Source organism: Panicum virgatum, chromosome 8N (genome assembly GCF_016808335.1).
Source record: "Panicum virgatum strain AP13 chromosome 8N, P.virgatum_v5, whole genome shotgun sequence".
In the NCBI taxonomy this organism is placed as follows: domain Eukaryota; kingdom Viridiplantae; phylum Streptophyta; class Magnoliopsida; order Poales; family Poaceae; genus Panicum; species Panicum virgatum.
In genome coordinates, this window is record NC_053152.1 from 11,816,906 (window position 1) to 11,830,236 (window position 13,331).

A 13,331-nucleotide genomic window follows, 5' to 3' on the forward strand; every position below is an offset into this window, starting at 1 on the left:
TCCGATCAGACTTCTACTGGCCTACGGCCCTGGCCGATGCCCGGAGTCTCGTCAGACGATGTCCCGGGTGCCAGTTCTTCTCCAAGCAGTAGCACGTCCCGGCTCAGGCCTTACAGATGATACCACCCTCCTGGCCATTCGCATGTTGGGGACTCGACTCTGTGGGACCACTCAAGACAGCCGTCGGCGGGTACAATCACATATTCGTGGCGATTGACAAGTTCACGAAGTGTATTGAAGTCAAACCCATGACGGCCACCACAGCGGCCAAGGCAGCCGAATTCATTGAAGAAATATCACACTGGTTCAGAGTACCTAATCGGATAATTACGGACCTAGGCACCTCCTTCACGGGTTCGAAATTCTAGGACTACTGCCAAGGAAGCTGCATCGACATCTACTATACCTCTGTGGCGCACCATAGGTGCAATGGCCAAGTCGAAAGGGCCAATGGCTTGATCCTCCAGGGGCTCAAAGCCAGAATTTTTGATCTGATCGAAAAGTATGGCACAAAGTGGCTCCAAGAACTACCCAGAGTAGTCTGGGGACTGCGCACGCTGAAAATTCGGGCCACCGGCTACTCGCATTCTTCATGGCGTATGGTTCTGAAGCAGTCTTGCCATCGGACATAGCTTTTGGTGCTCCGCGCAACCAGAACTACGACGAAAATAAAGCCAAATCGACTCGGCGAGCCGAAATTGACTCGACAGAAGAGCACCGCCTGACGGCCTCACTACATCACGCAAGATATGAGCAGCAGCTCTGGCGCTACCATGATCGCAACGTACAAGAGCGAGACTTCAACATCGGCGACTTGGTTCTACGACGAATCTAGTCGACAACCGGTGCCCACAAGCTGTCCTCCCCCTAGGAAGGACCCTTCATCATTAGCCGAGTAGTGGTTCCAGGAACCTACTGCTTACAAAGGCAAGACGGTACCGACGTGGGCAACCCATGGAATATCGAACACTTGCGTCGCTTCTATCCGTAGAAGCATAGGAAAATGCAAAGCTATATCTACTCATTCAATAAACTTTTTTGCATGTTATTCATCATATTCCATCTTCTTTGTTCATCACCGAGTTATTTTCAACACGCTTGGTGGCTGCGTTTCGGCCAGCCAGCCGGCCCCCATCGGAGTCCAACCAGCCGGACAAGAACAACCCGATCCAGTATCTATGAACACAGCTAAGTATGTCTTGGAACTACTCTGTGTCACCCTAACTCAGAGTCGACTTCCTAACTACTCGGTAAATTCAGAAAATACTCGGAATGTGGGCATAACTTAAAAATGATTAAAAATAAAAACATTATTTACATAACCATTGTTCCAAAGCGGTCCACACTGACCAACTTGTTTTGCAGAAAAATAAATAAAAACAAATCCCCGCGACCGGCAGCCTACAAGTCGGCCACGATGCGCTTGGAGATGTCCTGGACACTGGCGTGGTTGGCTTCCCAGTCCGCCTCGGTGCAGTCGGGAGGGATGCCATCGCCCACCGGATCCAGATCCGCCTCCGGGAAGTGGGACTTCACCAGCCCCAGGGTGTGTTGCACGGCATCCCCAGCCGCTCCCTTCACGAAGGCCTCCAGTCGGCCTCGGGACACCTCTAGCTGCTCCGACACGCTCTCTGCCGCAGACATGCCCTCCGGCTCAAACGCTCCAAGCAGAGCATCCAACGGCATGCCAAGGCGATCCAGCGTCACCCGGGCCTCGGTCACCTAGCCCTCCGCTTCTACAGAAAAGCACTCGGCTACATTAGCCCAAGTGACAAACTCAACTTAAACAATAATTGTATGATTTCCAAATCATACCTTCTCAGGCCTGGCGCTCTAGGCGAAGCTTCTCCTCGGTCGCGGCCTCCCGGGCCTCGGTCGCCTCCCGGAGCTTGTGCAGCTCCTCGTTGGCCTTGGTGCAGGCCTCCAACTCTAAAGAACAAGCAAGTCAGAGACAAACAGTGCGAAAAGGACTCGGTTAGACAAAAATCCGACTCCTTACCGCGCTTCTCCTTGCGTAGAGCCTTCTCGGCCTCCACCTTCCCGGCCTCCAGTTGGCGGCCCTGCGCCTCCAGCTCGGCTACTCGGGCCTTGAGCTCCGTCACTCGGCTGATGGCAACACTTCCCTCGGCCAGCTCCTGGGAGGCCTGCTCGGACAGTTCCACCAGAGCCTGCCAACCAACTCGGTGTCACAAGGCAGCATCTACAACAACAAGTCGGATACACACAGGAAGAGGAAGGGAACTTACCTCAACCAACTCATGGGCCAGCTTGGTGGATGCGACGAGCTTGCCGAAGACCGTCCTATCTCCCTCCTCGTCCTCCTCCTCCGCCGACAGGGCCCCGGCCCGCTCCAAGGACTCCACCTGAGTCCTCACCACCTCAATGGCCGGGACCTCGCTGGCCTCATCCACCTCTTGTCCTGCCCCTTCGTCTTGGGGCGGGTCCTGCATCTCGACGTCCTGGATAGGGGGAGGGGCCCGGTTATTGGCCTCCTCCTCCTCCTTCTTCTTCTCCTCGCGGCGGGCGCGGCTCTTTGCCGGGCTTACCCGCGGCGAGGTCAGCTTCGTGGCATCATTGGAGCCGCCCTCGGTGGACAGCTCCTCCACCTTCATCGCTCTCGAATTGCCCACCGGGGCACGTGATCAGAGGAGGAGGGATGGGCCTTGTAACGCATTTGGCACCCTTGGGGGAGGATGCCACAGACTCGGCTTCTCCTTTATCCTTAGGACAGAGTCCGGGCATCAACCCCTTGCCGTACCCACCGCCTGGGGTACGGATGCCTACAACGTGGAAATGTTGTCGAGGTGAGGGTGTTGTGGTCGTGCGTGTGGGCGTGGTTACATAGTTGTGGCTAAAGACATCGCCACTCTTTGTGTACAGCGAAAACACGTGCTCCTGACCCTCCTCTAGCGGCATTGGTGGAAGTGGGTCGGCGAAGAGGCGCTTGGAGGCGTCCTTTGGTGCGAGCATCCCCGTTGTCGGGCGTGCAGGACCTCCTGAACCCGGGCACCTGCCCCTCTTGGCGGAGATCTTCCTGACATTGTGTGGCGATGAATGAAAGGCCGAGGGGCCACCATGGGGGCTCGGCCGAATCAGGGGTTCGATCGGCCCCTTTTTGGTGCCCCTCGGCGTCTCCTTCGATGCCGGCGTAGGGATGATCGCCAATGGTGTCTTGGCGATGTGCTCTGCTTCCTGGTCGATCTCCATGGCTGCAAGTGCGTGATTCTCCGGCGAGGGCTCTCCCTCGAGGGCGAAGGTGGACGAAGCTTCGTTGAATGGAACGATCGCCTTGCCAACCATGGGGAAGCTCAGAGTTGTAGAGAGGAAGAGAGCAAAAAGATCAAGAATGGAGATGAGGATGAAAGGAGGAGGAGGGGATCATTTTAAAGGTAAAACCGGGAGAAAATTTCCATTCTACAGCCCAGAACGTATGGAAATGAAAAGTGGCCATTCGAGGGGATTCAAATACGAAAATTGGAGCACTGTCACTGCTAGGTGGGGTCGGCCGACCCAGGGGTTCGGCCGGCCCCACATGGGCCCCTCTGGCTTCCATTTTTCTCTCACGGGTTGGGGGCACATGGTGGCCCCCATGCAAGTGGTTTTGGGTTTTATTTTTGGGCTGAGGAGTTTGAAATGTGCGGAATTCTACTAAATTTATAATATCAAATTCCTCACTAGAGTTATATGGCATATGAAAAACTTTCAAATGCTGGCCATTTAACTTGAATAACTTACCATCATCGTCTTGAAGCGTGACGGTCCCATGTGATGATGCAATGACGATGGTGTATGGCCCTTTCCACTTGCTTTGGAGCTTGCCTTCGCCGAAGAGCTTGACCCTGAAATTAAATAATAATACCTTATCTCCGGGTTTGAATTCCTTCGGCTTGATCCTCTTGTCATGCCATCTTTTTGTTCTATCTTTGTAGATATTGGCACTGTGGTAGGCCTTCTCTCTCCATTCTTCCAACACTGCCAGTTGAATCTGTTGATTCTTTCCGGCTTGCTTTAGGTCCAAGTTCCATTGCCGGATGGCCCAGTGGGCTCTGTGTTCTAGTTCCACTGGTAGATGGCATGTTTTGCCGTAGACGAGTTGGAATGGAGACATTCTGATGGGGGTTTTGTATGCTGTCCTGTATACCCAGAGTGCATCAGGCAGCTTACTTTTCCATCCCTTCCCCATCTCGTTGACGGTCTTCTGCAGAATATTTTTGATTTGTTTGTTGGAAGTTTCTGCCTGACCATTTGTTTGTGGGTGGTATGGGTGGCGATGTTGTGCTTGGCTCCTAACTCCCTCATGTAGTTCCGGAAGGTTTTGTCAATAAAGTGTGATCCCCCGTCACTTATGACCATTTGTGGAGTTCCAAATCGGGGGAAGATGACTTCTCGGAACATCTTGCAGGTGTGTTTTGCCTCAGCAGGTCTACATGGTAGTGCTTCTACCCACTCGGATACGTACTCCACTGCTACCAATATGTACTCGCAATCCTGGGACTTTGGGAATGGTCCCATGAAGTCGATGCCCCAAACGTCGAATAGTTCGACTTGGAGATACTTTGTGAGGGGCATTGCATTGCGAGTTGTTATGCCACCTTGCATCTGGCATCTTCGACACCTTCGAATGAATTCTCTGGTGTCTTCATACATTGTTGGCCAGAAGAAACCAGTTTTCCAGATGTTTGCATGAGTTCTGAATGCTCCATAGTGGCCTCCATATGCTGCGGTGTCGCATTTCTCGATGATTTGCATGGCTTCTAGCGCGGGTACGCATCGTCTCAGCAGACCATCTGAGCATACCCTGTACAGGTATGGATCATCCCAAAGATGTCGACGGCTCTCGAAGATAAGCTTTTTCTTATTCTCCCTTGGTGGCACGTATCCTGCAACCATAAAGGTCACCATATTTGCGTACCATGGGGTAGAGTCCGTCACCTTTAGAAGCATGTCATCGTGTAGAAAATCATTTATCGGAGGTTCCTGCAAGTTAGTAACCTGCATACACGATAGATGATCTGCAACAGTATTCTCTACTCCCTTTTTATCTTTTATTTCAAGGTCAAATTCTTGGAGTAGGAGAATCCATCTTATTAAATGAGGTTTAGCATCTTTCTTGGTGAGCAAGTATTTTAAAGCTGCATGATCAGTATAAACAATAACCTTTGCTCCAACCAGATAAGACAAATGCCAAGAGCTCCTTCTCTGTTGTTGCATAATTGAGTTGGGCTCCAGTCAGTGTTTTGCTATCGTAAGCAATTGTGTGATGCTTTTTATCTTTGGTTTGGCCTAAGACTGCCCCAATAGCAAAGTCGCTAGCATCACACATTATTTCGAAGGGAAGGCTCCAATCAGGAGGTTGGATGATCGGAGCCGAGACGAGTGCCTTTTTAAGAGTGTTAAAGGCTTTTAAGCACTCATCGGTGAATTCCAAGGGTGCATCTTTAGTTAACACGCTTGTGAGGGGTCTAGCAGTTTGTGAAAAGTCCTTAATGAATCTTCTGTAGAACCCCGCAGGACCTAGGAAGCTACGAATGCCCTTAATGTTCACCGGAGGTGGATGTTGTTCTATGACCTCAATCTTGGCTTTATCCACCTCTATTCCTCTTTCGGACACTAAGTGTCCGAGGAAGATGCCTTCACTGACCATGAAATGACATTTCTCCCAATTGAGAACCAGGTCCTTCTCTTGGCATCTTTGTAAGACCTTGTCTAAATTTTCAAGACAATGATCAAAAGTTTTTCCATAGACGGAGAAATTGTCCATGACAACTTCCATGATTTCCTCGATCATGTTGGAAAAGATAGACATCATGCATCTTTGGAATGATGCAGGAGCATTACATAGCCCAAAGGACATTCTACGGTAAGCATAGGTTACGTGGGGACATGTAAATGTGGTCTTACTCTGGTCGTCGGGATGGATTGGGATTTGATGATAACCCGAATACCCATCGAGAAAACAGAAGAAGGAGTGCTTAGCTAGCCATTCTAACATTTCGTCAATGAACGGAAGCGGAAAGTGATCCTTCTTTGTGGCTGCGTTGAGTTTTCAGTAGTCTATGCACATCCTCCATCCTGTGACGGCTCGTTGAGGGATTAGTTCGTTTTTGTTATTTTGAACGACCGTGATACCTCCCTTCTTTGGTACTACTTGGACTGGGCTAACCCACTTGTTGTGTAGTACGGGATAGATTATCCCAGCATGTAGGTGTTTCAGGACCTCTTTCTTGACGACCTCTCGCATCGTATTGTTGAGCCTTCGCTAAGGCTCTCTAGAAGGTGCTATTGAAGGATCTATCGGAATACGATGCGTGCAGAGGGTAGGGCTGATTCCCTTAAGGTCTTGGAGCGAGTAGCCGAACACGGCTCTATGCTTTTCCAAAATAGCAGTTAATTTTGCTGTTTCCTCATCAGATAGCTTGTCGCTAATGATGATGGCGGTTTCGGTGTTATCATTTAGAAAAGCATAGCGGAGTCCAGAAGGAAGAGGTTTTAGCTCTATGGGTTGATGAGGAGGTTGTTCATGAGTAGGTAACTCAAAGGTTTCCTCCTGATCGTCCTCTTCTTCAGTAAAGAGTTTAGCATAGTTTTCTAAGGAGGATTCAGGAGTTTCTATAGGAAGGACGGAATCCACCTCATCAACTATTTCATCTTGGGGTGTAGGTTCGGTCATGGAATCTTTTGACCGAAGGATTGGCATGCAAATGTCCTTTCCCCCAAGAGTTACGTCAAGTGTTCCTAAAGGGGAAATACTTTGGAACATCTTCTCAACGGGATGCCCGATTAAAACGTCGAAGTCTTGGACTTCAAAGATATAAAAATCTAGGGCAAGCTCAGTCTTATCGTACCACACAGGTACATCATGCAAGATTCTAATCCCTTCCATGGTGGAATGAGGTCCACTCCATAGGGATCTCGAGGTCGGGAGCAATGGGTTGTCACTTAGGTGGCTAAGTGCAAAGGATGCTAACATGATATTTGCTCCGACCATGGGGCTGTAATGAGCTGAGACAGTAGTTCCTTGGATGTGTAACACCCTAATTGAAATTCTAGCATTTAATAATAAATTTAATTGGCTTTATTTAATTTTCTAAGGTTTATTGTGTTAGACTTGCATTTAATCTAAAATTTTGTTCTTTAAGTAATTAAAATTTTATCATAAGTTCAATTTTGGTTGTGCATTCATGCTGGAGCATCTCTTTCTTCTGTTTGGTTAGGGTTGAATTCAAATTTATTTGAATTCATTAGACTTGAGTTTGAGTTAGAATGGAAAAAGAAAAAGGAGAAGAAATAGAAATAGGAAAGAAGGAACCCAAACCCAACCCAAAGCCCGTTGGCCGGCCCACCCTCTCCCTTCCTGGCCCAGCTCCTTTCCCTCCCCGAGCCCACTCGCGAGCAGCCCGACACTCCTCCCACGCACGCGGCCCAGCCGGGCCTGCTCCCGCGCTCCCTCTCTCCTGGGCCCGTTCCTCCCTCACCCCGCGCTCGCCCCGCACGACCCAGTGACCAGCGCCTAGGCCCGCTTCGCCCCTCCTCCGCACGACCTGTCCGTAGAGTCGCTGCCACGCCGACCCCACCTGGCGGCGCAAGCAAGCCCGCAGCACGCTTGCTCGTCCGCGCCCCGGTGCCACTGACCGCCAAGGCCCACCTACCAGCGCCCAGCACGCTCGCGCTCAACCGCGTCGCCCTTCCCTCCCCGTGAACCGCTCCCTGCGCCGCTGACCAGCGGGGCCCGCTTGTCAGCCCCGTCTTCTCCACCACAACCGCGCCATTGCAACAGCCATCGCCAATTCCCCGTGATCCCCGCGCGCGACCTTCCTTGGGCATGCCTGCCCAGGATCACCGCCCGTCCTTAAATGCCCCCCCCCCCCCCCGCGGACCCCTGCTCCTCCTCCTATCCCGCTAGCGTCGCCACCCCAAAACCCTAGCCGCGCTGCCCTCCAAGCTCAGTGCGGAGCAGAGTCCTACACCGCCATGACCCGTCTGCTCCACCGCACTTCCATCACCGCAAGTCGCCGAGGTTGATCATCTCGGGTTCAGGTTTCACGCCGGCCACTTCTTCGGCCCCTGCACCGCGCCTTCTTCCCGAATTCCGCCAAAGACCCGTCGCCGGTGAGTAAGTTTCTCACAACAATTCCGCACTGTTGTGGGTTCCTTGGCCTCCCTGACCGCCTCTCCGGGACCACAGCAGACCCGCGCACCCGCTCGAGGGAGTTGGAAGCCGGAGCACCCCTGCAACGACTCTTCCACGAGCACTATGCCGGACTCCGCTGCCGGACGTCACCGTCGACCCCCTACGCCGGACTCGTTCTTCGATCCAACCCCTTGGTGAGCCTCTGCCCGACTTCTTGTTTCATTTGCGTTAGATCTCTTGGCCCGTAGCCCTTGGCATCGCCCAGAACACTCGCTCCGGCGAGCACCTTCGCTGCAGCGCCGCCCCTCGCCGTGGCGAGCCACGCCCAGCCCTTAATCGGGCGTTCTGAGTGCCTAGGTGGTTTAGCCACGCCGCGCACAAGCTCCACGGCCAAACCGCAGCCCAAAATACCACCTGTAGCGCCCAGGCCGCCCTCTCCGACGAGCTCCCGGTGAAGCGCCGCCGCGGGGACTCAAGTCCGGCGAGTCCCGCCGCCGCCCGCGCTCCCCTTTGCCCTGGACCACCAGATCTGTAAGCAACGGCCTAGATTAGATCTAAAACCAAGCATCCTGAATCAAACATAACGGTGCGCCCTGGCACTTTTGTTAAAGAAACCCTGAGGTTTTCTTTTATCAAACCGCGGTCCACAACCATTCAAAAATGATTACAATTAGGCCCCGATTTTTACCAAAACCCCCCTGACCTTCCTGGTTTTAGCGCCCACAGTCCAGAGACTTCGGTTTTGCTTGTTAGCCCTTAGATTTAACGGTTAATTATGTTTAGGCCCTCGGTTTTTGCAGAAAACCCCCTGGAACTTAGTTTTTCTCGCAGATAAGCCCCTAGAACTTGTTTTTAGCCTAGATTATGTGTTTTAGCTCCATTTTAGGCGTTCTTTATATCCACGCGATCGTTGTAACGCGTAGAATAGTTTTAGACTAGTTAAGTGTGCTGTTTTTATGTATTGATGTACTGTTTCCTAGTTTTTGTTAGTGTTTGCTTGTATGCTTATTGTTGTGCCTTGTTTTGGCCATGTGTTCGTGAGTAGACGCTGATCCAGTTGAGGAGCCCCAGTACCAGTACCCGGAGCAGCCGACTTACGACCAGTTTGAGCAGTAGCAGGAGCAGTACGAGGAAGGCAAGTATAACATGAACAACCTATCACTTTTAAATACAATTTCATACTACATTTTAATACTGTATGCCTATAAGGATTTCGTAGCCACTTTATATCCTTTATATATATCCTTTGGGTTGCATTTTGGTTAGTTGTGCTAGGTGCCGCGCTATAACACATTATGGTCCTTTTTAATTAATTTGATTAATGGTATATGCAACTTAATTCTGAGAGTGGCCCTCTATGTGGCTTGAGTGGCTCACGTCTCGTTAAAATTGGTTTTTGTTAGAAACATGGTTTAGGGGGCCAGCACGGTGCTTACTGCTGGGTTGGCCACTCTCCATAAGGACCGGTTCGTAGAGCGACAACCTGGGACAACAGCGCTACCACAAGACTGGAATGGGATGGTCTTGGCTTACTAATTAGGTCATTTTGGTTCGGGAGTAACTTACCGACGGGGCATAGGGGGGTGGTGAGCTTCAATGGTGGCCAGGCTAGGAGGCTTGGTGTGCATACCCCTCGAGGTGGTTACCATCGTTGCGGATCCTGATTCCTTAGCGGTTACACCTTACCAACGTGTCCTTTGTAACGGCCTCGTAGTGAGTCGCTAGTCATCTCACCTAATTTAGTGTGATGAACAACTAGCGTAGCTCACGACTTGTGGGTAAAGATGTGCAACCTCTGCAGAGTGTAAAACTGGTATACTAGCCGTGCTCACGGTCATGAGCGGCCCAGATCCTCCTTTTGATTAGTGGGGTTAGCTCCTTCCGACGAGGGGGTGCCTCTCGGGGTTTTGGTATGGTTGTGGTTTGGTTCTCAGTAGCAACAAGATTAATTTTGATTAATTACTATGTAACTGGGTTAATGGTAATTCATCAACTCGTAGTAAATAGCTGTAATAAAATTCTGCCAAGACTTAAAAGCTAATGCAGTTGAGTCAGCCAACCTTAGAGCCTCATAGTTTGTGTTATACTTGTTGAGTACAAGTGGTGTACTCACCCTTGCCTCTTCTCTACTTTTTCCTCTTGGATACGCTACTGCTGCTCAGTTCCAGCCGACGCGAGGGAGTTCGCTCAGCGCTACCAGGACTACGAGGACTTCTAGGCGTTCGTCTCCCAGTCGACGTCCCTGTGGCGCCCTGCTTCCGAGAGTTCTTCGTATATGTATTCTACGCTTCCGCTGTATCAGACATTTTATCATTAATATAATAAATAACATTCATATTCGCTTTATTATATCTTTTTACGTGATATGTGCTATGATATACTGTTCATTCTGTTGTATATACGTGTGACTTGATCCTGGCACGTATATGATTGCTCGGTTTATGTCCTTTTATAAACCGGGTGTTACAGAGTGGTATCAGAGCCGTATCGACTGTAGGACGAAGCCTAGATAGAACTGGTCGAGTTTTAGGACTTCTTCTTTCCAACCCTTGTCTGCTAAAACTATTTTACTATTATACCCCTTGAATTCTATGACTTTTACCCGTCTTGCCTTGATTTCTCTCTCTAAAGAATAGTTTTCGTTGATTTTGGCCTAAATCAGTCATCTGACCACCATGAGTATCAGCTAGGTGACCCTTTATAATAATACGATAGCACGTTCTGCGACGCGTTGTGTTAGTCGAGTCGTATGTTAAACTCGGCTAAGTCGTGAAAATTGTCCGCTTGTTATTATAATACATGTTTGATTTGGATTTTTGAATGATTGCATAGCTTAGCAGTTTAAATTTGTTTAAAGAAAATCACTCTTATGTTAAAGTTAACTAATTAATAAAATGGATTAGATCAATGGGGGTAAAACAGTCCACTCTATCCTGTCTACTTTATCATGGCTGAGTCTTTTTCCGCAAAGAGTTATCATATCCATCTGAATTTATTCCTGCAATATCCTTACTCGTGAAATCTTTTGTTCCAAAATCAGATGGTGAACACCAGGCGTGGTTCTGACCAGCAGGGGCAGAACAACCAGGGGCAGAACACCTAGGGGACCGGGATCCCGATGCCTCCGCCTTTAACCCCGGAGCAGTACTTCTAGCTCCAGATGCAGATGATGGCTACCCTGAACAACACTGTTTAGGCACTTCAGCAGGCTCACACTCAGCCTCCGCCTCCTCCACCGCCGCAGCCTCGCGACAGGCGTGCTGAGTTCTTGAGGGGTCACCCACCGATGTTTTCTCCCACGTCCGACCCTCTTCAGGCTGACGACTGGCTCCGTGTAGTGGAGCGCCAGCTGGACATCGCCCAGTGCGATGATCGGGAGCGAGTCTTGTACGCAGCAGGACAGCTGCGAGGTGCAGCTTTGGACTGGTGGGAGTCCCACCTAGTTCAGGACCGCGAGGCTCTCACTTGGCTCCAGTTCCGGGAGCGGTTCCGCAGCCACAATGTCCCCGCGGGCGTTATGAAGATGAAGCAGAAGGAGTTCCTTGCACTGAAGCAGGTAATCTTAGATATAATCATTCAGCGGTTTCTTTTGAGCTAATGTCCCCTTGTTCTATCCTTATGAATCTTGAGTTAATCTTTCGATATCTATCTGTCTTTGTCACTTCAGGGGACTATGTCGGTCACGGAGTATCGTGATCGTTTTCTGCAGCTTGCTCGCTACGCCCCTACCGATGTTGCGGATGACCGCAAGAAGCAGGAGCACTTCATGGAGGGCCTTGAGGACTACCTCCATTACGCGCTGCTCAACCTCCGCTTCGACGACTTCAACCATCTGGTTGACAGCGCGCTCAACACGGAGCGCAAGTACCTGGAGATGGAGGACAAGAAGAGGAAGATTGTCCCCGTTGCCTCTGGCAGTAACACTCATCCTCGCCTTCAGCCGCCCCAGCAGTACCAGCAGCAGCAGTACCGGCCTCCCCAGCAGTACCAGCAGAGGCCGCAGCAGTACCCGCCTCGGCAGCAGCAGCAGGCCGGTCAGGGCCCGAGGTTACCGGCACCTCCGGCTCGTGCTGCTCTACCAGCTCCGCCAGTACCGCAGGCTCCACGGCAGGCAGCTCCTCCTGCCGGACAGCAGGCACCTCCTCGCACGTGCTTTCACTGCGGCCAGCCGGGACACTATGCCAACGCTTGCCCCGGAAGGCGCAGGCGGGACAGCAGGGCGCCACTTCAGGGCAGAGTGAACCACGTGACGGCCGAGTCAGCGGTCGAGGCTCCTAACATGGTTATTGGTACGTTCATGGTCAACTCCCATCCAGCTACAATGCTTTTCGATACTGGTGCTACTCATTCATTCATCACCAAGTCATATGTTGAGCAGCATAGTTTCTTTACCACCCCATTAAAGAAGTATCTGCTAGTCTCTTCACCGGGAGGGGAGTTGAGATCCCATATTGTTAGCCCTCGAGTCAGTATAGCCATAAGGGGGGCAATGTTCAGTGCTGATCTGAGGGTGCTAGACACCAAGGGTATTGATGTGATTCTTGGAATGGATACTCTTGCCAAGTGGGGAGTCAGAATCGATTGTGCTCACCGGGCAGTTCACTTGACAGCATCTAATGGCCAAGAGGTGACAGTCAGTGCTTCAGAGCCCTCGGGATTTTTTCATCAGATGGAGGCTAGACCCACGGATGGTATTCGCGTGGTGTCTGAATTCCCGGATGTCTTTCTGGATGATTTGCCAGGTATGCCGCCTGAACGCGACATCGAGTTTTCTATTGATCTTTTGCCTGGCACTGCTCCTATTGCAAAGCGGCCCTACCGCATGGCACCTATAGAGCATGAGGAAGTCAAGAAAACTATTGATGAGTTGCTAGCCAAGGGCTATATCCGTCGCAGCTTCTCTCCTTGGGCTTTTCCATTGTTGCTAGTAGATAAGAAGGATGGCTCGAAGAGGATGTGTGTCGATTATCGAGAGCTGAATGCAGTTACCATCAAGAACAAGCATCCACTGCCCCGTATTGAGGATCTCTTTGATTTGCTTCGAGGTGCTCGTATATTCTCGAAGATTGATCTTCGTTCGGGTTATTTTCAGCTGAGGATTCGTCCTGGGGATATTCCGAAGACGGCATTCACTTGCAAGTACGGGCTGTATGAGTACACGATCATGTCCTTCGGCTTGACTAATGCCCCGGCTTTCTTC

The 13,331-nt window shown here is 50.9% G+C and overlaps 1 protein-coding gene across 1 annotated transcript; it reads right to left on the bottom strand.

Moving 5' to 3' along the window:
- Positions 1-1,819: 1,819 nt before the first annotated feature.
- On the bottom strand, positions 1,820-2,612 carry LOC120684782 (troponin T, fast skeletal muscle-like). The gene is made up of 3 exons (XM_039966659.1): positions 2,247-2,612; positions 2,000-2,168; positions 1,820-1,929 (listed from the first exon to the last, which is right to left on the bottom strand). The coding sequence occupies exons 1-3, from the start codon at positions 2,610-2,612 to the stop codon at positions 1,820-1,822; spliced, it is 645 nt and encodes a 214-aa protein (XP_039822593.1).
- Between the last annotated feature and the right edge of the window lie 10,719 nt (positions 2,613-13,331).